This window comes from Eublepharis macularius, chromosome 8 (genome assembly GCF_028583425.1).
Source record: "Eublepharis macularius isolate TG4126 chromosome 8, MPM_Emac_v1.0, whole genome shotgun sequence".
In the NCBI taxonomy this organism is placed as follows: domain Eukaryota; kingdom Metazoa; phylum Chordata; class Lepidosauria; order Squamata; family Eublepharidae; genus Eublepharis; species Eublepharis macularius.
The window spans coordinates 89226343-89251532 of record NC_072797.1 but is presented as its reverse complement, the minus strand read 5'-3'; the positions used below and the strand labels follow the sequence as shown (position 1 = coordinate 89251532).

General features: G+C 39.4%; 1 protein-coding gene across 3 annotated transcripts in view; it reads right to left on the bottom strand.

Moving 5' to 3' along the window:
* Positions 1–25190, bottom strand: part of CDC14B (cell division cycle 14B) — a 62906-nt gene that overhangs the window by 34789 nt on the left and 2927 nt on the right. For 2 of the 3 annotated variants that reach the window (XM_054986213.1, XM_054986214.1), the window contains exons 1-4: positions 16036–16575; positions 14099–14192; positions 11320–11395; positions 7144–7236 (exon numbers count right to left, since the gene is read on the bottom strand). In XM_054986213.1, the coding sequence (XP_054842188.1) occupies positions 7144–7236; positions 11320–11395; positions 14099–14192; positions 16036–16081 (309 nt within the window). In that variant the 5' untranslated portion in view covers positions 16082–16575. Of the gene's footprint in view, positions 1–7143; positions 7237–11319; positions 11396–14098; positions 14193–16035; positions 16576–25190 lie in introns of those variants that run through there. The other variant, XM_054986212.1, reaches the window with a different exon arrangement.

Sequence of the window (25190 nt, the reverse complement as noted above, 5' to 3'; positions counted from 1 at the left end):
ACCCCTTACCTCTTAAATGCTAAGTTTCAAAAAATACAATGAATAGAAGATCGTTGGGAGTAGAATAGATCTGCACAAGAAGCTAAGTGTGAGGAGTCTTTATGTAGAAAAGAATGAGTCTTTATGTAGAAAACCATGATTTAAATCTAGTCTTACTGACTAGTGATTTAAATCGTGATTTAAATCATGATTTAAATTAGATCTACCCTGCTTTATATTGTGACAATGAAGAACTTCTGGTGAAGCAAGGCTCGCCGTGTCAAAGCATGCACAGCGGAACAGTCATATTCCTGTCCCAGCACCCAGTCAGCACAAGACATGAAATGTTTCTATCATCATACTTCCTAGTTAATACAAAATATTAGGACTAAAATCAATTTGAAGTGAAAAAATTAGAGATAATTCATATAAAGCATTTCAAATCAGGGACATATATCATGTACCTTATTTAAATTCCTTAACAAACAAACAAATTTGTACTAAAAAAAATTCTAAATGCCATGCAATTTAATTTTGCACTCATCTTTCAAAACAACTGTGTTCTTCCATTAGGTAAAACAAAAGCTGAAGTCACAGGCAAATATATAATTCAGTGGCTGCAAGTCTTAATTATCCAATTAGCATTTCCAAGGTAATATAACTGTACTCAACACAATTATCCATTTCATGGACTGAAGCAGCCAGGCCATGTTCCAAGAACATCCAAATCCTAATTTGATGAACAGATGCTACACATTCAGCAACACAACAAGCTATAACTGTGAAGGAGAAATTCACTAGCCTTGTACATTGATACTGTCAGTGTACCAAATCAACAAGTGCCACAAGGAAAATAAAAATTAGAGGCCTTATGCAATATAACAATGAACATTCGTTTACACCAACATAAAGTATGTGTTTTAAAAGGCAGTTACATCATGTTAATATTAATACTCTATATACAGTGCTGTCACATATATGCGTAAACTCCTCTTGTAGTAATATGCAGACAGATCCTGACAAAGCAGTGTTGCTTTAACATTGTGGCAGCTCCTCTATGCCTCTCCAGAGATTGCTTCTAAAATTTAAGGAGGGTGGTGCAGAGGAGAGATACCGTTCCCCAAGACGCCTGCTGTCAATACACATCCCTAAATTTAACGAAAAAGCATCTTCTGGATCGGAATCCATGACTGGAAATCTGATGTTAAATGACTGTTCAATTTATTTGTAACAAAGTAACACCACCTCTAGAATGAAGAAGCTACAATGTCAGCATCCTAAGAAGGCAGTACAAAAAAATCGAATAGGGGAGCCTCCTTTTTTAAGCAACCGGCACAAATAAGGGAGGTGGTGCTCATTCCTTCCTTATAGGCTGTTTTCCAGTCTGCCTACCATCACAGTCCAAGAGGACAACTGCCCTTCCTTGCCAGGACCGAGACATGAGACTGCACACTCCTTCTCCCAGACCTTCCTTACTTGAGGATAAATTCTTTCTGCCCACCTTAATTACATGCAATATCAAGGCAAATAGTGGATTCAACAGTAAGAAGAGAATGCTGTTACTGATTCCTTAACAGCTGGCTAATATTAGATAGGCACCACATCCAATTCATGTTTCACATTTCCAAATGCCATCAGCATGCCATACAATAAATTCCTGAGAAGGATCTAATGAGAGATTTTTCTCCATCTAGAACAAGATAAAAATTCAGGATCCGCATACTAATTTGCATCCAGCTGCACATTTCCAAAGATTTAAGAGCTTTGCCAATTCTTCCCTCTCCCAATTTGCCCCATGCTGTTCCGTAGGGTTCACGGACCTTCAGAGAATAAAAAATCTTGAGGAGGACTTCAGTGGACTATAGCAGGAAGAAAAAGTTCCAACTAATGAACCATTAATGAACTCATATGAGCCCCCCTAGAGTCTACACTTAGGTTGTTTTTAAAAGAACCACTTTTTCCTTAAAGGAGGAAAAAGCAGCAGCCGTTAGGGAAAGGCAGTGGGGGGAAACCCTCCAGAAAGCTCTGTTCTATCCTAAGGCACAGAACATCTTATCAACCGTCTAAAATAACACTGCAAATTAAAAAAGACAACAGATGTAAGCTAACAAGTTAAGAATGTAAGATAAGAGCAAGAGAAATCAAACCTTAAGACCCCCTGCAAGAGAGAATAATGTATCGGTCCATAGAAAAATGAAAGGTAACAGCACTAGCTGAACCATGCATCCAAAGAGAAGGGAAGCATTATTAAAATACAACCAAGAACACAAGCCAGCATAGGTTTGCAAGAGACAGACATTTTTTCTTAATAGGAAAAGAAGGCTATAGAAACCTATACAAATACTGCCTATGAAATATAATGTTGGCATTACTTCCCATGCACTAACCTAGAAATTAAAATTCATATTTATTCTCATGAATTTAACTGTAATCACCAACAGAAAGGTTAGATATTTGAATGCTCATCAGAATGGCTGCTCCTGCTGCCAAAATCCATCTAAAATAAGGTTACATCTAGAAATGCTGACAAACTGAACCTGGGAAGAGTAAAAAAATAATAATAATAAGGATCACAAGATGAAGGAAACTGCTTACCCTGAAGGAAGAAGATGAGAAAATAAAGTACACAGAGATGAGTCCTGGAGATGACCTGAATTACAGCAGTTCTTGGGGGTAGGACCCTAGAAGGGTAGCCCTCCAAAAGGACATAATTAGAGCCAAGCCTGAGAAAAAGAAATACTGTTACTAAGTTAATGCAGGAGTGGGAAGGAAGAACTGAGGGGGAGGAAGAAGATAAGCAGGAAGGGGAAAAAAAAGCATGGACGGTAAATCTGGTTTGAAACAGACAAAAGAAGATAGACGACAGGAAGCTCTCTCTCTCTTAATACCTGAAATATTAGAGAGGATCAAAAGCACCTATTACAGAAGTTCTCTTAGAGTATGATTTAGGTTGGGTAACATGAAGAATTACATAATAAAAGCTTGTCCTAGCCATTACAGGTTTTTTGAAGTATGAAAATGTTTGTGTATTTGTTATTTAAATTAAGCAAAACAAAAACCCTGGTTTCATAGTTCAGAATTCTAAATTTACTACTCTGCTGAATATTCCTTATGATTTTTACAGAAGCACAAGCCTGGACTGGTATATTCCGATCCATTTAGGGCAGAAAAGGATATAAATGACCAAATCCAGATGATTCGCATTTTAGTATTTTGGATTGTTATTACACATTATTTACATGACTTTTGTTTGGCTTCAAAAGTTCGCATCTAGGTATGATAATTACATCACACAGATGCTTGGATCTTTTATTATGATTTCTGGGGAAATGGCCAGGAAAGCAAAGACAAGACAGCAGAAAGACAAAGAGTTACCCAGAAGGACTAGAAACATGCATTAAATATTAACCAGGCAGGTGCACCTTTCCTTATTAGGTACCACAATCCTAATGGAACAGAGGAGTAATGTATTATTTTCAGTGCTTCAAAGTCATTTTCCGAAGACTTTGAATGTGGATATAAGAAATATTCCAGATCTCTCAGACTGTGGTTCTCTCTTTTGCTTAAGGCTACATAGCAGTCTGAATCACAGATGCTTATAATACCCAGTTTCCACTACATACAATTCAAGAGTGGTCAGGTGTCCAGTTAAACAATGACGCTTCACTGACTCTCGTACATTCCTATCATTCTCTGGAGCATGCCCTCATTGTCCTTCAAATAAATGTTAAATTAATTATTTACAAAATGAAGTTTGTGATAATAGTACCGGAAATTTTATATTCGTCATGATCTCTACACACTTGTATAAATTATAAATTATTCGTGTCTCTAGGACATATTCTGAAAACCAAGAGGCCAATGATAACAATAAAGAATCTCTGTTTTAAGATACTTGTGAAGGCATTTGTTTTGCTCTGGGTATGTTTGTGGTATAAAGATACAGAAAACCACTATACATGTATTATAAAAATACCCTTTTAAAGTTAGCTCTACTTGTACTGCAGAATGTCTTTGATGGCATTAACATTCTGGTGACAAACTACTGGGCAGGCTAATAATTCCATACTGCTTTAATTTAGTTATTTAAAGTAATAATGCTGCGCATACAAGAATGCTCAATGAATAGTATTCACTTTCCTACAGTTATGTTGTACTAATTTTTCTTATTTTAATATTTCCTTCAGCACTGTTGAAGGGATCTAGATGTCTTCTATACATATCTACTAAAGGACTAAAACCTCTGCTAGAAATGCAAATAGTCTTCAAAAAGGTATCAGCCAGCAGATGATTAAACAATGCATAAAAATCTGATCCACTTCCAATTAAAAAAAATGTGTTCAGCACTCCATGAAATGTATAGAAAGAGTAACATTGTCATGCTATAAGCCAAGTTAAGAGGCACCAGCATTAAACAAATAAATTATGGATTCAATCTGTATCACAGACAGTTTCACCATACATAAGAAACTAAAGTGCAGAACCTAATTTTGATTTCATATAATAGTTGTGCATTTGCCCCCCCACTCCAACTTGCTCAGCCAAGGTTATTAAAAACCCAATCTTAACAACCTACTTGCAGATATGTTTCCTTTTTGCTACAACAGATATTACAAAAGAAAGAAAAGGAAATGCATGCAGAGCACTGAGCTACTTCTGATGTAGATGCTGAAGTATCACTATAATAATCTGAGCAGCCACTAACAGTATTTGCTGGTTGGAGACACTGATGAAGAGTAAGGAGAAAATTATTGCAGTTTCATTACTAATGAAATCTGAGTAAATCATAAGAGTTTTGACTGATTCACTTGTTTACATCTGAATAATCTGCATAGAAATCATTTTTCTCTTAATTTGAGCCAGTAGATCATAAGGTAGAACAGAGTTTGCAAAAAGGGATCTTTCACTAAAGGAGTTCTGAGGATAGCTACAACAAAGACTGTAATGTAGCAGATACAACTGTAGTTCTATAACATCTGACAATAAGCAGCAAACACACACAGTTGTAGCCACACTCATTTGACCCTTAACCTCTCATCACACAGCAGCATAATTTTCTGCTATGCCCACAGTTTGTTGCTGAAAGTGGACAAACCTATGCATGAAAATGTGTGGTATCACGTCCATGCCAATGTATAGGAATTGCATCATGCAATATGAATAACATGGTTCTTTAAACAGAAATCCTATCCATGCTGTACCAGATTATCATCATATGCCAATTTAGGTGAAACAGAAGGTGACTACCCACATGATTTCCAGGAATATTCAGCAAAACCAAGACTGCACATGGATCGAAAGGCTTATGTCTCTTTAGGAATACAGTGAAGGAGGGGTCTCCATTTTGCCCCAATTTCTCCACAAAGATTTAAAATGCATTTAATGAAAAGGTCTTTAAAACAACGTGTTATTTTGCTATACAAAACTTAAAGACTGAAGAAGTAAGCTGTGACCCACAAAAGCTCATACCCTACCACAAATTTTGTTAGTCTTATAAGTGCTACTGGACTCTTGCTCTTTTCTACTGCTACAGACAGACTAACACGGCTACCCATCTTGATCTCAAACTCAAAAATTTACTGTTTAGAAAATGTGGTCGGGAAAAAGACAAAGGGTGGGGGGGAAACTCAACCTGAAAATCAAGTCAGGAACCAAAAGATTGAGCAACAAGAAAATAAAATACAGCTATTTATTACACGGCACACAGAATTTTAGGATTAAAAACAACATATAAGGTACCATTAAAAATTCAGATCATAATATACAGTAACAAGATGAATTTATACGTACAATAACAAAGAATCACAATAATGGTTACAGACATGTATATTAACCAAAAGACCCAACGAGTTTTGGCCCTGAGAGCCTTTTCTTCATTGGTCAAAATTATATTAACACATACATAAAACTATATTAGTATACAATTTTTTTCTTTTTCAGGCCAAGCAAGTTGTATATGAGTCACTAAAAAACTGAAGCTCCAGTTAATAATAAGCTCTCACTCATCAGAGATGGTAACAAAGTGGGGCTACCGTTCTGTCCTGGGCCGTAGCTGAATTCCCAGTGTATGTTCCTGTACCAAACAGAGGCCAAGGACTTTTGTTACCGTCTCTGATGAGTGAGTGCTCCTCAGTTTATGCAGAACCTATTTACAACTATCAATATACATAGGTAACCATTGTTGTAATTCTTTGTTATTGGATGTGTAACTTTATCTTGTTATACTGCATATTATCATTGGAGTTTTTACTGGTACCTTATATATGTTGTTTTTAATCCTAAAATTCTAGGCACTGTGAAAAAAATAGCAGCATTTCATTTTCTTGTTGCTCACCCCCTTTTGGTTCCTGACTAGAAAACGTGGTCTCCAAACTTCCTACCATATCTGAACACTTCATAGATCAACTAGACTGCTGAGGATGCCTGGTATGTTATACAGGCTTTTCAGCTGGGGTGGTGGTAATTTCCATTACTGCTAGACCTTGCCACTTAGCCTACAGAAAGAGAAAGAAAGCCCACACTCTACAGCTACCGGCTCTCCCTGGTAATGTTCAATCTTCAACAAGAAAGCTTGCTCACCATTAATGACATTCTCATTGATTAAACCTTATGTGCTTTTAAGGAACTCCAAGGTTCCGGAGAGTGCAGTTTGAAAACGGTTCTGGCTTAGAAGACTGACGTTTTTCACACTAACCTAAGATTAAAACTCAAAGTCTGCACCCCAATCTTCCGTATTAGTTTTATAAGGAAAAAGACGACCCCAAGTCTGCTTCCCAAATTACATACTGCATGATTTGAATCAACAGAAGCAGTCAGCACATCGCAACTCAAGCATTCTATTTCTTCACAGGCAATATTTTCCTGACATTCTTTTTGATGTTATTTTCTTAAACTGGTCACACTCAGTTTCCGCTATCCCGTTAAGGGCTTTCCTGAAAGTCCTGCAAATCTGACAACCTGAAGTGTTAATAAGGAAACTGTTTGAATGAGTGACAAATCCATGAGTATGTAACAGTTTGATCATAAAATGTACTCTTTTTCACAAGCTGGGAATAAAAGTTAAGTGACTCCAAGACATGGATTTCAACCTTGGGAAAAATAATCACAGAGACAGCATAATGTAGGATGTGGGCCTTTTTGAAGATAGATGGTTAAAATACTTACTGCATAAGAACCTATCAGGAAGGCTGCATTGGCTTGCTTTTTCTGATCAAAACCAGTATAATGAACAATCTTCTTCCTTATCATGGTAAAGGACTGCATCAAGAAATGAAGAGAGTTATAACTGGATTCCTTCTATTTTAAACTTTTATACTGTAGTAATGAACAGAAACAGTCCCCACCACACATGCACATAGAAATGGCCTCATCACAGACAATGTTGTAAGTTGTACCATGTTTAAATGTAAAGCAACTTAAAGCATAACATGAAGTATTGCTTCATTATCAGCACCTGATACAGAACAGAAGGGCACTGGGACCAATCATGCACAGCACGGTACATGACAACTGAAGAAACAGAGAAAATGATACCCTGAAATTAATATATACCCTACCAGCTTTTTCACCAGCACCCGAAGGAGGAGAACTTGCTGCAACTGCATCCCTTATGACCTTGTCCACATGGATCCCACAATCCCAGATAGCCTTTAAGGGTTAAAAAGGAGGCCCTCCTCCGGCAAATCAGTAGAAGAGCTGGTAGGATCCAACATGCAGCCATTTTGGTTTGCTTCTCTTAAATGATCATCACTGAACATAGTTGACATGTTCTCCATTTGCTCTCAGTAATGCTGAAGGATACTGGTCATGTCCTGTTCATTAAGAACCAGGGCGGCTACTCCTACTTTTTTTTGCAATTTATTCTTTTTCAGGGTGTGTTTTGTTGTTCTTTTTAAAAACATTTTTGTGAGCTGCTTTCAACATTAGGTACCCCCCCCCAAATATACACCCCGTGCAAGCAATAAGCTCATGTGAACAGTAATTCCCCTCATCTTTGTTATTTTTAAAAGCATTTTCAATAAAGTTTAACTGTGCTCCAAGTAGTATGTAATTTCTTTTCATACCTCCAACCTTCATTAGCCATTGCCCTCCTGCTATCAAAAGACTTACTCTTAACATAAATTAGCTCAGGACCTATCCCTATAAACCTCCTGCTCCCAATCACACTGCATCCTCACTCACCAGAAAATAATTAGGGTGTGACACAAGAGTTTTGAAGGCGGATTTGCAAAGCAAGATCCAAGTGTCACACCACAGCCAGCTCCCAAATTCATACTTAAATCTCATCTGCATGCTTTAAATCATATGAGTACTAAATGCTGTGCTACAAATTTCAATTTCTAAACTTTTCAGTAGAGTTCTCGGGGATTGCCGTTTTTACTTAACAGTGCAATCTTAAACAGAGTTATTCCAGTCATTGATTTCAGTGGGCTTAGACTGTGGTAATTCTGTTTAGGATTGTACTGTAAGCCAATTATATAACCAGTCAGGTTTTTATACTCCTACCAATATTCACAAGCTTGCACTAAATTTGAAACACATGGAAAAGCCTAAACTATGCAACTTTAAAGTTGTTATCACAATGTCTTGGAGCTCCCAACATACTGTGTTTATAAAACAAGACTACAGAATTGATTACTTATTATTTTTGTGAACTCTAGAGGATAACTGGATTGTTACCACAGTCCTCAGAATTGTTACATTTGATCTGTTACACTAAAGAAAAGGGAAAATAAATAGCTACAAGCTTTTAAATGTGAAATTATTGATTTGTGTCAACAGTCAAGAACAGATGTGCATAGTAACCCAGAAGTGTTTACCCTCACAGAAACCATGATGTTTCTTTACTATTCAGTATTTGTTCCAACACTACAATAGTCTCCAAAAGAAAAGACTACTGGGGACAATTTTCTTAGACAATTAATGTTTACAGGGAATACTGATGATAAAGAAGAAGCATTTTAGTTTTAAGTAATAGAGTAGCCGTATTGTCGAAGGCTTTCACGGCCGGAGAACGATGGTTGTTGGGGGTTTTCCGGGCTGTATTGCCGTGGTCTTGGCATTGTAGTTCCTGACGTTTCGCCAGCAGCTGTGGCTGGCATCTTCAGAGGTGTAGCACCAAAAGACAGAGATCTCTCAGTGTCACAGTGTGGAAAAGATGTAGGTCATTTGTATCTACTCAGGAGGGGTGGGGTTGAGCTGAGTCATTCTGTAAGAGTTTCCCAGGGTGTGGAATGCTAATGGCGGGAGGCTTCACTGTAACCTGAGGAGGTTCTTTTGCATATGGATTGGTGCTTGATGTGCTAATCTTCTCTGCAGGGCTATTGTCGGGTGTGGAGTGTTTTGTTGGCCTGGTGTTTTTCAGAACTGGAGCCCATGCTCTGTTCATTCTTAAGGTTTCTTCTTTCCTGTTGAAGTTTTGCTTATGCTTGTGAATTTCAATGGCTTCCCTGTGCAGTCTGACAAAGTAGTTGGAAGTGTTGTCCAGTATTTTGGTGTCCTGGAATAAGATACTGTGCCCTGTTTGAGTTAGGCTATGTTCAGCCACTGCTGATTTTTCAGGCTGTCCAAGTCTGCAGTGTCTTTCATGTTCTTTTATTCTTGTCTGGATGCTACGCTTTGTGGTCCCGATGTAAACTTGTCCACAGCTGCAGGGTATACGGTATACTCCTGCAGAGGTGAGGGGGTCTCTGCTGTCTTTTGCTGATCGTAGCATCTGTTGTATTTTTCGGGTGGGTCTGAATACTGCTTGAAGGTTATGCTTTTCCATAAGCTTTCCCATCTGATCAGTAATTCCTTTGATATATGGCAAAAACACTTTTCCTGTAGGTGACTGTTTTTCCTTGGTTGTTTGATTCATCCTGGGTTTGATTGCTCTTCGGATTTCATTTCTGGAGTAGCCATTTGCCTGAAGTGCGTGGTTTAGATGATTAATTTCCTCATTGAGAAAGCGCGGCTCACATATCCGTCTTGCACGATCCACTAATGTTTTCATTATGCCTCTTTTCTGTCGGGGGTGGTGATTGGAGTTTTTGTGTAAGTACCGATCAGTGTGAGTTGGTTTCCTGTAGACCTTGTGACCTAACTGAAAGTTTGCTTTGCGGATGACCAAGGTATCCAGGAATGAGAGTTTTCCCTCACTTTCTTTCTCCATTGTGAATTGTATGTTCAGGTGGATGTTGTTGAGATGATTCAAAAACTCCCTCAATTCTTCCTCCCCATGGCTCCAAATGATGAATGTATCATCCACAAACCGGAACCATACACTGGGTTTGTGGGGTGCTGATTCTAGAGCTGTTTTTTCAAAATGTTCCATGTAGAAGTTTGCTATAACTGGGCTGAGTGGGCTCCCCATGGCCACCCCATCCATCTGTTCATAGAATTCGTTGTCCCATTGGAAGTAACTGGTTGTCAGACAATGATGGAATAAGGCTGTTACATCCTCTGGGAAACATGGAGAAAGAAAGTGAGGGAAAACTCTCATTCCTGGATACCTTGGTCATCCGCAAAGCAAACTTTCAGTTTAGCACATCAAGCACCAATCCATATGCAAAAGAACCTCCTCAGGTTACAGTGAAGCCTCCCGCCATTAGCATTCCACACCCTGGGAAACTCTTACAGAATGACTCAGCTCAACCCCACCCCTCCTGAGTAGATACAAATGACCTACATCTTTTCCACACTGTGACACTGAGAGATCTCTGTCTTTTGGTGCTACACCTCTGAAGATGCCAGCCACAGCTGCTGGCGAAACGTCAGGAACTACAATGCCAAGACCACGGCAATACAGCCCGGAAAACCCCCAACAACCATAATAGAGTAGCCCTTTGAAAGAAAAAGTAAGAAACCTCTCGATATGGAATGTGCCCTGAAGTTATTCAGAAACTGGCAGGTTGCCAGAAAAATTCCTTAGGTGGGAGGGAGGGTGGGGATTGCACTACAAAGAGTATTGCCTAATAAGTTTCTTCTGTTCCCATGGCACCAGGACTTTTAAACAGGGCAGCTCTGTGCTTCTTGGCTGCTTCTTGTCTTTAACCATTAACCACAGAATGAGTTCTCAGATATTTGTATTCTAAAATAAAATCAAGCAAGATCCACCACATTATTCTTTCCCATCTTCTGTCAAAAACACAAATATAGCTTCAACACATTTGACAATTAACATAAGAGTCAACCTAAACCAATATCATTATATAGTTTGAGGATAAACAAAATAATACATACTTGAAAATAACTCAACAATAATAATGTTAGTTTAGGTTGGGACTCACCCCACCTCACCATTATATAAAGAAATACAGTCCAACAAAGTCCTTCTATTTGGTACAGAGGCATTTTTACCTTTAATTTTTTATTTAGCTTGCAACAGTATCTATAAAGCATTGCCAGATTGAGTGGTCCAAAATCTGCATAGAAGCTTGGGAAGGGGAAAAGATAGAGAAAAAAAGTCAGCTTAAATTCTAAATTCTGTATTAAAATGGTTGTTCAAAGACCTTCTTCCACATCCTCACATTAAAACAAGTATAAATACATACAACTTCAAATCATTTCAGCATACTGTTAAAAGCTTGCTATAATTAATAGTAGAAAACCAACCCATACACATATTGCATAGTATCTCTGATGTATCTCCTAGTTTAGAATGTCAATGGGTGCTGGCATGGTTTTAGAACTCACAGTAAAATATTTCACAGGCACTACTTTAAGAATTCAATTTGAAATGGCACAAAACTTAGAAATCTTTGAAAAGCCTGCTAGCAACCTTTCAAAAACAACTGCAATTCATATTATATACAGAAGTGACTAATCCAGTTAATTCTTAAGCTGTATATCTAGACAAACAAATGTGCTGCAAGAGAACGGGCAGTGCGTTATAAAAATAATGAGATTAATTGGAAGATCCTGGGGGCACCAACCCACAGGGAGGCTCCATGCCATATTTCCATAAGCTTGACTATTCTGGCTTTGCCTCATTTGGCATGACGACAGCATGAATTCATACTGATACAGAGGTACAACAGAATGATCCATCTGCAGAGGAGGTTGTTATTTCTCTATGTGAGCCTCTGCACTGGGCTGCTATTGTTTCTACCGAGAAAGCACATGCAACAATTGCTAAGGCAGAAACAAAGTAGATGGCTCCTCTGAAGGCTGGCAATTTTTATTCTGACACATTATGAAGTAAAATTTACCAGATTTCAGGGGAAAATGTGACTTGGTAATTAGAAGTTTGAGGAATACTGTATTAATCCAGAAGTTCTGAACTTTTACATAAACTAGTATATGTAGACCACCACAACGAGTACAACATACATACACCAAACTGAAGATTCAGAAGCAAGGAAAAAAATGTTCTTACTGGAACAACTGGGCCCAAGGGGAACAGCACAACTATTGTGAAATTGAGCTTTCAAGGTCTCGTAAAACACGCACAATCCAAGGAAGATTTTTCAGTAATAAAGACAGTGCTTTCCTTTAAGCCATGCCCAGCATAGATGCCAGAGACTTCTTTTTAAGATGTACAAACCTTTGCCTTTTGGGCAACAACATTGCTGGGCACGTATCTAAGAAGCTTCCTCTTGGCAAAGTCCCCTCTAAACAGTTTCTTTGTATTTCAGCCTTTCATCACAGTGCTTTAACCATACTTGCTTAATTCTGAACCCATACCTTTCAAAAGTTCAATGATGGCCTTAGCCTTAACATAACAGGTATACTTGGACCCTTACAAGGTAAATGGCAAGATAGTTAAGTTAAAACTTGCCACAATTATAAAAACACTTTCCTAAGAATACACTAAGACCACAGGAAAACTTTGATAGTTCCCACAAGAACCGCAATTATTTAGAAGAATATTTTTATCCTGTATTTTGATATAAGTACTCCTAAAGAGGCTTACAAAACCTTAAAAAGGCATTGCAAACCAACAGTGAAAACATAATACCACAGTACCACCACATATCTTTTATAATCTCATTTAAAAAATAATAAAATACAAAAGATTTTTAAAAAACTGCAAGTAGTAAGTGTAGCCATTAGAAATGAAATATTCTCTTGCCATTTCTAATGGCTACACTTATGGGCTTGAGTTATATGAAACATCCATGTTCAGAAGCAGCAAAATTTTGAATTCTACATACTGCAGATAATCAACGAGGGATACTGCTTTCACGCTGTGCTTGTAGAATTTCCAGAAGTATCTGGCTGGCCATTGTCAGAAACAGGATGCTGAACTAATCAAGCAAGGCTGCCGTTTCTCAATTTTAACAAGCATTTTGTATTAGTTACAAGATTTACAGCACTTCACTTTAATTGTGCAGATATATTAAAGTAGGTTTCAACAAGCATCAAGATTATATAAATTAAAGTCACAGAATGAAGATGACTAAAAATTTCTCCCCAATAACAGAAATTATTTTTCCCTTCTAGTTTTGCTTCCAAAACGATGCTTCTATAGCAATTATCGATTTTCATTCATCTCTTTTATCCCTGACCTGGATAGCCCAGGCGAGCTTGCTCTCATAGATCTCAGAAGCAAAGCTGGGTGGGCCTTGGTTAGTAATTGGATGGGAGACCTCCAGTGAAGACCAGGGCTGCAGAGGCAGGCAATGGCAAACCACCCCCGTTAGTCTCTTGCCATGTAAACCCCAGTGGGGGGTGGGGGTGGGGAATAAGTCAGCTATGACTTGAGGACACTCTCTACCACCATATATCTTTTATAATCTCTCTTTTTAAAAAAAATATATGTGCCACTGATTTACAGTTGTTAATAATTTCAATTGCTTTTTACAAAATAAGATGGCTGTGAACTTCTTTCCAAATGAAGGTAAGTATTATACTACCAATTCTGATTGCTGCTATTTAGTAACAAGAATAAAGTTCTACATTGGTCTAACTCATTCTGGGAGCTTTTCAATTTTGCACCAGAAATTATGTTTCCATAATGCCATCTGCATTTGTGATGGCATTCAGATCATCTTACCTGATGCATTACATTTTCTATCAGGAGGTCCATGCATCCCATCTTCTAACCACTACAAAGATTCCCATTTATTTCCTCATTAATGCTGCTGTTCATGTTACTATACTGTCCTACAGATGAAGTGAATAATGTTCTACTTACTTCTCATATGCAAATTCATCATCTATGCAGAAATAGTGTGTACTTGCACCACCACTCTTTGGTTTATGGCCAATAACAGCAAAATAAAGGCGATCTGAAATTGAGGGGAAAAAAATCATACTAGTACTTAGAATGAAGAGAACTGTAGAAAGTGTACTGATGTTACAATTTTTTAACAGGAACATAAGAACTTCTGTTACGGATTTCTGGAAGCCAAGCAAACATTCCCAATTAATCAAAGTGGTGACTGAAATGTTGCATTTGAACGCAGGAAATCCAAGTTCAAATCCCTTTGTGCTTCTGAAGCTCTCTGGAAGGACTAAGGCAAGGTGTGGTATCTAACCTATTTCATAAGATTGTTGTGAAACTAGGTTGCACAAATGTAGTGTAGTAAAAGTGTATTTTGTGCTGTTAGAGAAAATGCTTCAGTTTATCTAGAGTAAAAACCAATACAAGAAAAAATGCATATGCCCTTAAAAGTCTGCCTGGGTAATCCCCCAAATCATCTATACCAAAAATTTTGGATAGTTAGTTCCACAAGCAAATTTACTTCAAAAGAAACCTATATATTACTTCCAGTTGTAAAGATTAAAAACCACTGTATTTTGTTGTTGAAACTTATTTGTAAACAACTTTCTTGTTATTCTACAACATTACCTGTTTTATATTCACTGTTTAACATTTAATGTTTACTGTTGTTTATTATTATGTTAATGAATTAAAAATTTTTTTAAAAAAAGTCTGCCTGGGTAAGATGGTAGTCACTCCAGTGGCCTTGAAGAGACCCTTAGGGCCCATCTCTAATTTGTTTAAGTCTGGACTGCAAGTGGAGGAGGAAGGAGAAGAGGAAGGATAAAAAGCTCTGTTGTTTTGAAAACACGTTTCTCAAGCCTCTCTTTATGCATGAAAGCATGAACACTTACCATTTCCAAAGCAAACTGTTATTAAAAAGAACACTGATAGCACCACTATGCCAAATGCTTGACTACAACAGGATTTTTGCTAACAATTCCAGAGGAATGCCCATATTGGCTTGCTGCAGTAAAAACAGGAGTCTTGTAGCACCTTAACATTTTTCTTTCAGATTAAGTTTTCATGGACTAGATTCCACTTTACCAGGCACATGTAGTTGTTGGTCATTGTTAGGGTATTTAATTTTGTGCTTCATTTATGAGTCACTGAGACTCAAAGCTATATAAAAAAAAATTAAATAGCAGAGCCAAGGGGCCATGAAATACAGGGGTACGAGGTGAGGTACAATTATGTAAAATGTAATTAAGAGAAGTATAGAAATAATCAATGCACAAAAGCAACAATATTGCAAATTTCCATAGAACTGCTAATCTACTTAGTGTCTATAATAAGGAATCTCAAGATCTATTTCGAACTTCTACCCTAGTAGTTCAATCCTAAACATGTTTATTCAGAAGTGACTGTGTTCAGACTTGCAGATTTTATTCAACATGAACGGAATATCTTGCAGCCACAGGCTGGCTTTTCTTTCCTTTCTTTTTCTTTCTTTCTTTCTTACATGCACACACTCTCTCCACCGCTGGGAATATGTAAGTCGTAGGACTTTGCCGCATAACTAACAACTACACAGCCAAATCACATCTATTTTTTCCAGATACATCGTTTTCAACCGATTATAAACTGGGCTCTGTGAAAGTAAAGAAACAACGCCTGCTTAGAATACGACGCCCCGGTCTATCGGAAGTAACAAGTGATTTTGATCCTCAACCACATGTAATTAAATATAAACATCGGTACGAAGTGGTTAACTTGCTGTCTGTTTCTCCACCTAGTCATGCCCTTGCTGAAAAAACTTCCTCCAACAGAAGTTGTAAAAACCGCTTCCATGCTTTTCACATCCACTAACAGGAAAATAAAAGTGGTTTCTTTCATCACATACCATTTAAAGGAATGACTTTCCTCACCTTTGATCCACTCCACACAGAGGCGCCGTTCCTTCCTGCCACTCATTCTTTACAAACATTTAAAGAAGAGCGAGAGCAGTTCGAAACGGCTGCAGCAAACTCAGAGGGCGCAAAGACGCCGCCGTGGCCCTCCTAGCGTCCGACTTGGTTACCCGAAAGTGAGCGCGGACCACCACCTCCAGAGCGCAGCGCGACCCGAGAGCCCCCGACCGTTTAGCTCTACAGATCTCAGCGAGTGACTTCGCCAGGCTTAACCCGCGCTGAGGTCGCCTTCAGCAGCCGGCCATCAGTGGGTTGGAAGCCTTTCGTCCGCTCTTCCCGCAGGCTCCCCGTGGCTCCGTCGCCTCTAGCGTCCACGCAGCAATTTGCAGACACCGAAGGGGCATTCTGGCTAAGGGGCGGCCCCGCGCTCCGAGGGAAACAAGGGCGAGATCGTGAGAACGTCCGAGCATTCCAAGCGCGCGCTGGCCGGCAGAGGGGCTCGCTCGCTGGCGGCGGCGGCAAGCGGGTCTAGGAGTCATCAGCTAACCCCCCTCCCTCCCCTTCAGCTGAAAAGCAGCTTTCACGCCTAGTTCAGGGGCTGCCATTGGCTGGCGCGTGGGGCAGAGCTAGAGCAGAGCCATTCCCCGTTAACTCGGCAGGCGGCCTTCGCTTAGCAGCCTCGGCCCAGCCCGCTGGAGCTATGCAGTCAGAAGGGCGGCCAACGCCCGGCAGGCCAAGATTCAGGCCGGGTTGTCTCCTCAAGGCTACTTCGCCGCCTGAGGCAAGGCGACAGGCCACTTCCGCCCCTCTCGGTGAGGGCTTCTTTAGTCTTAGGAGCGGAGGCCCGCAGTAGTGTTACGAGATGCCGGATTTTAAGTGGATTGTGAAGCCCCAGGGCCCCCGCCCGCGAGTTGGCGCAGGCACCGTCCTGTTTGGCTTTGCTGCGTCTATCGGCCGCGCGAAGAAGTATTACCACTCTCGAAGTTGGGCACTGGGCAGCCATTTGCAGAAACGCAGTCAATATACTGGCAAAATCAAAAAGAGTCCAGTAGCACCTTTAAGACTAACCAATTTTATTTTATTGTAGCATAAGCTTTCGAGAATCAAGTTCTCTTCATCAGATGCCTGATCCGATGCCTGATTCGGATCAGGCATCTGATGAAGAGAACTTGATTCTCGAAAGCTTATGCTACAATAAAATAAAATTGGTTAGTCTTAAAGGTGCTACTGGACTCTTTGATTTTGCTACTACAGACTAACACGGCTAACTCCTCTGGATCAATATACTGGCAGAAGATGTCCAACGTGGAGACTGTCATTTTGCCTTTTAGTTCGAGAAGAGGAAAGTAAACAGTAATATCAAAAGGCCATGAAATGCAAGATGTACACAGGATGAGATCTAACTGTAAAAATCAAATGTAATCAAGAAATGTACAAAGTGAGCTCTGATCTACAAAAGCATATACTAGAATTAACGAAGTTAATCCATGGTGCCACGAGGCTCCTGTTTGTATGCAGCATACTTTGCAAATATAATCTTCATCCTCATACTTTTTGTCAATTTGAATCATGTCTTCTCTGTAGCAAGTGGAAAATTAGAGGAACTAACTTGTCAGTGGTACCTGGCCCAAAGAGACAATGTCGAAACAGAGTCCAATTTCAATATGGCATTCTCTGGCCATAATATATTAATTTTCACATGTGGATTTTCTGTGACTTCAACTTCCATCTGTCAGTCTCTAGTGGGGAGAGGGAGAATCAACTCTTTTTGTAAATCACAAGTGTTTCCATGGCTGGAAAATATGATATATGAATTGTCCATCTCAGCAACAAGACTGGCTCCTCTCAAGTGGCCATTTTACCCTAATTCAAGCACTCTGAGAAAAGTACAAAAGTGTACTGATGGAACAAGTTGTGATCTCAAAAGGGGGAAAAAACATTAAGAAAAGTCTTTTACAATAGTGTAGCTCAACTACAGATGTTTGTCTTGCAGAAATCAGTTTTGAATGCATATTCACAATAAATCCGATCCCACTTTCAATCAAAGCCTGTTTAGAGTGCATGGTTTGGTTTTCTTCACATTTTGCATAATGTTATATACTTCTTACAGTTTTGAGCCCCTGGTAGTAGCAACCTATGAGTATAAAGGAAAGGGTTTTTATTTGCCTAAGGTTTTTTCCTGCTTAGCAAGTCATCAGGTGTATTATGAAATGAGTTATTGGGTATTTAAGAAATTGTGTTTAAAGAAGCTAATTGTAGGTTGTAGAAGTGTTCTTTCAAGGTGATTACTTTTAAGGAATGCTCATGGCTGAAGATTTTTACAATTCTTTACCACACCTAGTCAAGCTGAAGAAACACCCTTCAGTAATGATTAAGATGCACCCAGATTAGATGCAGGTCAGTAGCAAAGGGCCAGGAAGAACTGGGTATTTGTCATTCATGTCAAATGCAGGAGAAATTATGTTGCAGTTTTCCAGAAAATGTATTTAGAAAATGTATATGCCACATCTACAGAGACTTGTGTGAGATGGCTTACAAATAAAAACAATACATTTTAATTTTTAACATGATTTAATACAAGCCAAGGGCATAAAAACAGCGTAAAACATTCAGCAGCTTAAAATGAAATCCATAAGAGTCTTCTGGCAAGAAGCAAGCCATAAAAACAGTTTTAAAAGACGGAATGCCTTGGTTAAAAGCCTGTGTTAAAACAATGTTTTACCCTAATGCTTGAAGGACTATAAGATAGGTACCAGACAAGTTTCTAGGAGGATAGCATTAAAAGCTATCCTGGTTGCTACCTTCTTCAACTGTGTAGGTGCTGGCACAAACAGCAGGAGGTGACCCTTCACGTACCCTCAAACCATTTAGGGTTTTATTTATTTATTTTATTGGATTTATATCCTGCCCTCCCCGCAAGTGGGCTCAGGGTGGTTTACAACATCATAAAGGTAAGAACAAGGATCAGCTAGCTATAAATTGTTCATTTGAATATATAGCCAAGTTAAAGTAGACTAGTATGGGGAGGTACAGAGTACCAATAAGAAACTGACCAAAATGGTTATCTCCATCTTCTGCTTTTGAGACATGGTAAGAAACTATCCTCACCTTTGTATATAGCTCACCATACTCCTGAAGGTATGGTAGTATCTTGAGGAGGTGTGAGAAAAGTAGCCTATCGCAATGAAGAAAATAAACACTAAAGCGGATTTAGAACCTTTACTGAAGCTACAGTTTTTGTAGAAACAGATATCAAAATGCTGATTAAAAAGGTAGAACACTTCTTTAATTATTAAGCTTACAATATTTTCTACAACTTCTTTGAATTTCTATTTTCAAAGTATAATAGACTATAAGTTAAAGTAAAATGTGTATTTCATGGTTAAGTGGCTACTTCTCCATTCACCTCTTCCTACAAGATGATGATGTTAGTGGGGAATGCTGTAGTTCTGGAAGATTTGGATTTTCCTGTATTGCACAGAATCCTTTTGACCCCTGGCATAGGGCACGCTCAGACTTGGGCCTGATCTTTGAAATGCAGGTGGAAGAAATGGTCTCCCCTCTTACATCTTATTTGTACACTCCCTTTCTACACAGATTTGACCTTGATCTATGCTTTGGTAACAATGCAGTCTTGACAATGTTCTTTGCATGGGGCTTGCCTTATGAAAACAATTTTAAGTATGCAGTGGCCTATTTTTGTGCGGTGTGGATTTATGAGAACATACATAACCAGTTGTAAAGTAAATATCATTGCCTACTGACTTGTTTGTAGTGTCAATCCAAATTTTAATCCCTTCATGGCCAGACACCCACATACCTGAAAGACCACCTCACATTTTGAGCTCAAGCAAAATTAAACACCAGTCCAGTTCAGCAATGAATCAGCACTCCACTAGTTCGAATCCCATTACTGCCATGAGCTCAGTAGGTGGCCTTGTGTAAGACACTCCTCTCAGCCCCAGCTCCCTAGCTGTATTGTGGGGATAATAATACTAACTTGTTCACTGCTCACTGGGACACTAATCTGTCTAGAAGAGCGGTATATAAGCACAGTTGTTGTTGTTGTTATTAATTTCTGACACGTCAATCTCTGCATTAGATTTAATCAAAGCATGCCAGAGCAAGAGCTTTTCCCATATAGGCCCAGCTCTCTGGAATTCCCTTCTACAAGAAGTTAGAAGAGTCAGTTCTCAGATTTTCATGAGTGTATGTGCAAGACCTTTCTTTTTAGACCAAAAGTGTCTTTTTCCCAGTGCAGAGTTGTACTGGTACTATCTTTACTGCATCTTGTTTTGGCTTTAGCTGTTGGAATAAAACCCATAATGTTATGTGTTGCAGATTGGTTTTAATGCTTATAATAATAAGAAGAAGAATATAACATTCAATTTATAGACCACCCTTCAGGACAATTTAACACCCACACAGAATGGTTTACAAAGCACGTTATTATTATCCCCACAACAATCACCCTGTGAGGTGGGTGGGGCTTAAAGAGCTAGCCCCTTTAAGCTTAAGGAAGGTGCTATATAAATAAATAACCCTACTTCTGAGAGTGCCAGAACTAGTTATATATTCGGTTGATCTTTTTTTTTGCCTCTTGCATCCTTAAGATTTCAGCACTTTTGTATATCAGTTGTCAATATTTACAGAGTGAAGGCTGTATTTAGCAAATGACTAATGGATATCATGAAAAAGCATTGCAATATTCAGAACAGATACAGTTGGGAATGCTTAAAATTAAGATGCTATTGCCCACCAATGGGAAATCCTTTCCTCCCCACCCTCCCCACAGCTTTTGGCCAAGACTATTATTAGATATTAAAGCTCATTTCTTCCTTGAGGAAAAGAGACACCACATCCAAGCCACTCACTTGCCAGTATAGTGAGGATCTACTCAGGCTCCATTATTTTATTGTCACTGCTTGCCCTGTATCTATAAACAAATGCATTTTTATAGTGCTGTAGAAGGCCCATCAGCTGAAATACATCCTACACCACCCTGCTAAAGTTTCCTGAGAGTCACTGCAGTTCAGATCCATTTTTAAAAAGTCAATGGGAAACTTCAATGTTGCTTATTTTGCTGAAGTCAATGGGAAGCCTCCCATCGACATCAGCAAAATAAGCAACATTTTGTACTCTACGTGACTTTGAATATGAATAGCTGTGATGATGCAGTAAGTTTCACATGGGTAGCCATGTTGGTCTGCAATTGAAGAGCATGATCTGGGTTTAATAGCACCTTAAAGACCAATTATATTTCCAAGGTATGATCTTTTGAGAGTCACTCTCGAAATCTAGTTGGTCTTTAAGATGCTATTGGACCCAGATAAATGCAGTGAGTGGCTTGAAGCTACGTGGAATATTCAATATGAGGCAACTGAAACAAGCCTTGTGTTACTATGTTACCAGTTGAAAACCTATTGTAACAACTTACTAGAATGTACCAGGTGATGTTCCAACATACAAGCTAATTCCACAGTGGCCAAAAGATAATGAATTTTAAAAAGGCATTTAATTTGATGCACAGGGGAGTAATTCCTGTTTTTCCTTAACTGGTGGAGAATACTGCCCAAGAGTATCTGCAGCAATGCAGAAACCTCTTGGTTCAGAAGTGATCAATCTCAGTTAGGTAGCTGTGAGAAAAACCATTCTCTCTCAGCCCTTCTTCAATAAGGGTTTAGTGCTAGCCTGCCTTGAGGTATCTGTTAAGGGTTACTAACATGAGAAACACTTCAGACTCTTGAAATGCAGTGTATAAATGCCAAGCATCATCACGGTCCCCCCTTTCCTGCTTCATCTTTTATCTATTTCTGTGCTGCATACCAGCTTTCTGCACCACATGGGCAGCTGCAATTGTGAATGTTTCTGCTGCAATGGCATCACTACGAACCACAGCACTGTTACAGCATTCTGCATCAGAGCAACACTACAGACTGAGCCACTTGTATTTGCAGCAGTTCTTGCATTCAAGCCTACTGACACATTTAGTACAGCAGCTGCTGCTACATCATGCCTGTGCTGTGTGCACCCTATTCCACTGTACACAGCTCATCAGTCACATACGGTGAGCTGCCAGGTGCTTTGCTTCTGCACTCCCCTATTTATTTATTTGGAATATTTCTATGCCACCACTTCAGAGTCCTGCTCAAGATGGCTTACAATGAAAAACGACAGTATATAAAAGCCATTAGAGATAAAGCAGTGTAAAAAAGTATCCATAAAACAGAAGCAGACCATTAAAAAGTTGATAAAACACCTAACTAAAAGCCCAGGCAAAAAGATACGTTGTAGCCTGACATCTAAAAGAAAGTAAAGTAGGTACTAGGAGATCCTTAAAGGGGAGGGCATTCCAAAGGAATGGTACCACCACAGAAAACGACCTGTCTTTAGTGGCCACCTGCCTCACCTCTGAAGGCAGAGGCACAGAGAGCAGATCTTCCTAGGCAGATCTTAACTGGGGCTGGATAATAAGGGAGAAGACAGTCCTTCAGTGAGCAATATTCCTCTTGGTGAGATACAAGTTGGTTAATTCCACATGTAACTGCTTTTGAATGGGGCAAAACCAGTTTTATGTCAATATTCCCCTTTATAGATAGTATTACAATTACCCACCATACAAACCACAAGAGTTAGTGCAAGGGCCCATCAATGAAAACAGAAGTCTTGAGACAACAGTTGCAAAATGGGTGAATTATGAACAACTAAGACCTAGGATTTTTTCAGAGTCCAAGGGAATTGAATTCATGGTTTCAGAATCAGTAACAGCTTACATAATACTGCTTTTAGTGGACAACACACTTTACATTCCTCTCTCATTCCTTCTACCATTCCTATAACACAAGTGGCTACAATTCTTATCCTAAACAGGAAGCTGAGAATGAATGACCTTTCAGGAGGGCAAGGTACAGCCGGAAGGGGTTCTCTGAGGCCGGCTTCATGTAATTTCATACCCAAGAAATTACAAATCATCCAGTCATAAATATATTCTAAAAAGAGGAAACAGCTAAATTTCCTACATGTTTTTAAAACATGATATAGGTTGTTTCTAGCAGAGTAATGCTGTTAATGTGGCACCTAAAGCAGCCACAAGAGTCAAGACTGACATGTCATCCATTGCATCCTTTACCTTCCATGAAGTTATTCTCATTAGAATCTTGCACAAACAACTGATTGTTTTCAAAAGTGCTAAATTCATATGTATTCTTAGTACCATTATCATCTTACACCTATTCAGTGCTTGTATCAGGAATGCTCAGGCAACACTGGAATTACTGATCCAATGAGACTTGCTGTATAATATCTTTAGCTTTAGATGTGACAAGCGGGGGACTGCAAGGACTTGCAGGGGGCATCTCATGTTACCCTCTCTCGCTATGTCCTCTTTCCCTTCTCTGCCCCCCAGCCTCTCCCTCTTTTTCTGCTTCCTTCTCTCCTTCCCATCAACCTTTGTCTTCCCCACCCCCATCTTCACCTTTCCCCACCACCCAGCATCCTCTTCCATATGGCCAAGTGGCATGGTCTGACTAGGCTGGGCCTAGTTGCATGGTGGAGAGCCTTCAAGGACTTGTAAAGGGGATACTTCACTTTTCCCTGTATCCCCTCCCTCAATCTATTTCATCTTTCCCTCCTTCTAGCAGCCTCCATGTGCTCACCTTTCCCTACATCCTTATCTTCTTCAAGCCCACTAAACAACTTACCTTTTATTTGCCCACATCTTCATCTATATTTCTTACTTTTCTTCATTTAAGTACTGCTTTTCTCTACAATTGCAACCCCAAACAGCTTACATTATTCTTCTTGTCTCCATATTATCCTCACAACAACCCTGAGAGGTAGGTTAGGCTGAGTGTGTGTGACTGGCTCAAAATTACCCAGTGAGCTTCCAAAGCAGAGTGGTGATTTGAACTCCCAGATTCTACTCTGAAACTCTAGCCACTACATTACACTAAACTACACTGGCTTTTGAACAGAAGCAAGCAGCCAGACCTGGGTGAGTCATGCGGTATCAAGTTGCCCAGTGGTTGCTTCTGGGCCTAGCCCCAAGGATCCTCTCTCAAAAGCCAAAAGAGCCCTGGAGAGGGCTCCTTCCCCCTGCATTTTACCAACAGCATCCAAGCCTGGAATAATGGCTAATTTTTATGGTTGCCTAGCAACAGCCACTGAAGGCATCTGGTTAAAGCTACAGGCACTCCTTTTATCATTTTGGATTTTTTTGAACCCCCCTCATGTATTTTTTTTAGATTTCAGATTTTTCTGCAAACCTGAGGCATTTTCTGCAAACCTGAGGCATAGGTGTGTCTTGTCCATTCATAGCTCCAGTCTCTGGATTTAAGTATCCTCAGATCAGGACCACTTGGCTATTAGTAGTATATAAGATGCTTTGGTCCTGCCTGGTTTTTAATGTTTTGTAATTACTAAGGCATCTTCAGCTCACTTTGAAAGGCTGTTATGCTATCTGCTTCAGTAATGGGTTGTGGAATGGCTCTTACTGCTGCAATTTTATCTAAGTTCTGTATGATTTTATTGTTTTCTAATTAAAATGCTGATTTTAGTTTTACTCTTTTTGGAAAGTTATGTTGGTGCTATAAACAGTGGAAAGCATGGTGTGGTGCTATACCAGTTTGGTGTAGCGGTTAAGAGCATGGGACTCTAATCTGTTGAGCAGGTTTTGATTCCCCACTCCTCCACTTGAAGCCAGCTGGTGACCTTGGGCGAGTCATGGCTCTCTGGAGCTCTCTCAGCCCTACCCTCCTCATAGGGTGTTTTGTTGTGGGGATAATAGTAGCATACTTTGTAAACTGCTTTGAGTGGGCATTAAGTTGTCCTGAAGAGCAGTATATAAATCGAATGTTGTTGTTATTATTATTATATAGACAAGTCCTGTGGTCTTGTGATTGCTCTTATTATGTCACACTTTTATTCTGCTCTTCTTCTAAGGCATTCAGGGCAATATACATGGTTTTCCCTTTGTCCTTACAACAGCCCTGTGATATAGATTGGGCTGAGCAAGAATGGTGGTCTGGGTCACTCAGTGAGCTTTAGGGCAGAGTGGGTTTGATCCTGGGTTTCTCAGACCATAGACCAAGTCCAACCACTATACCACACTAGCTGTCCCCCTGTGCAGTCAGTCTATGAATGTTTTTACTTTAGCGCAGACTAAGCATCCAAAC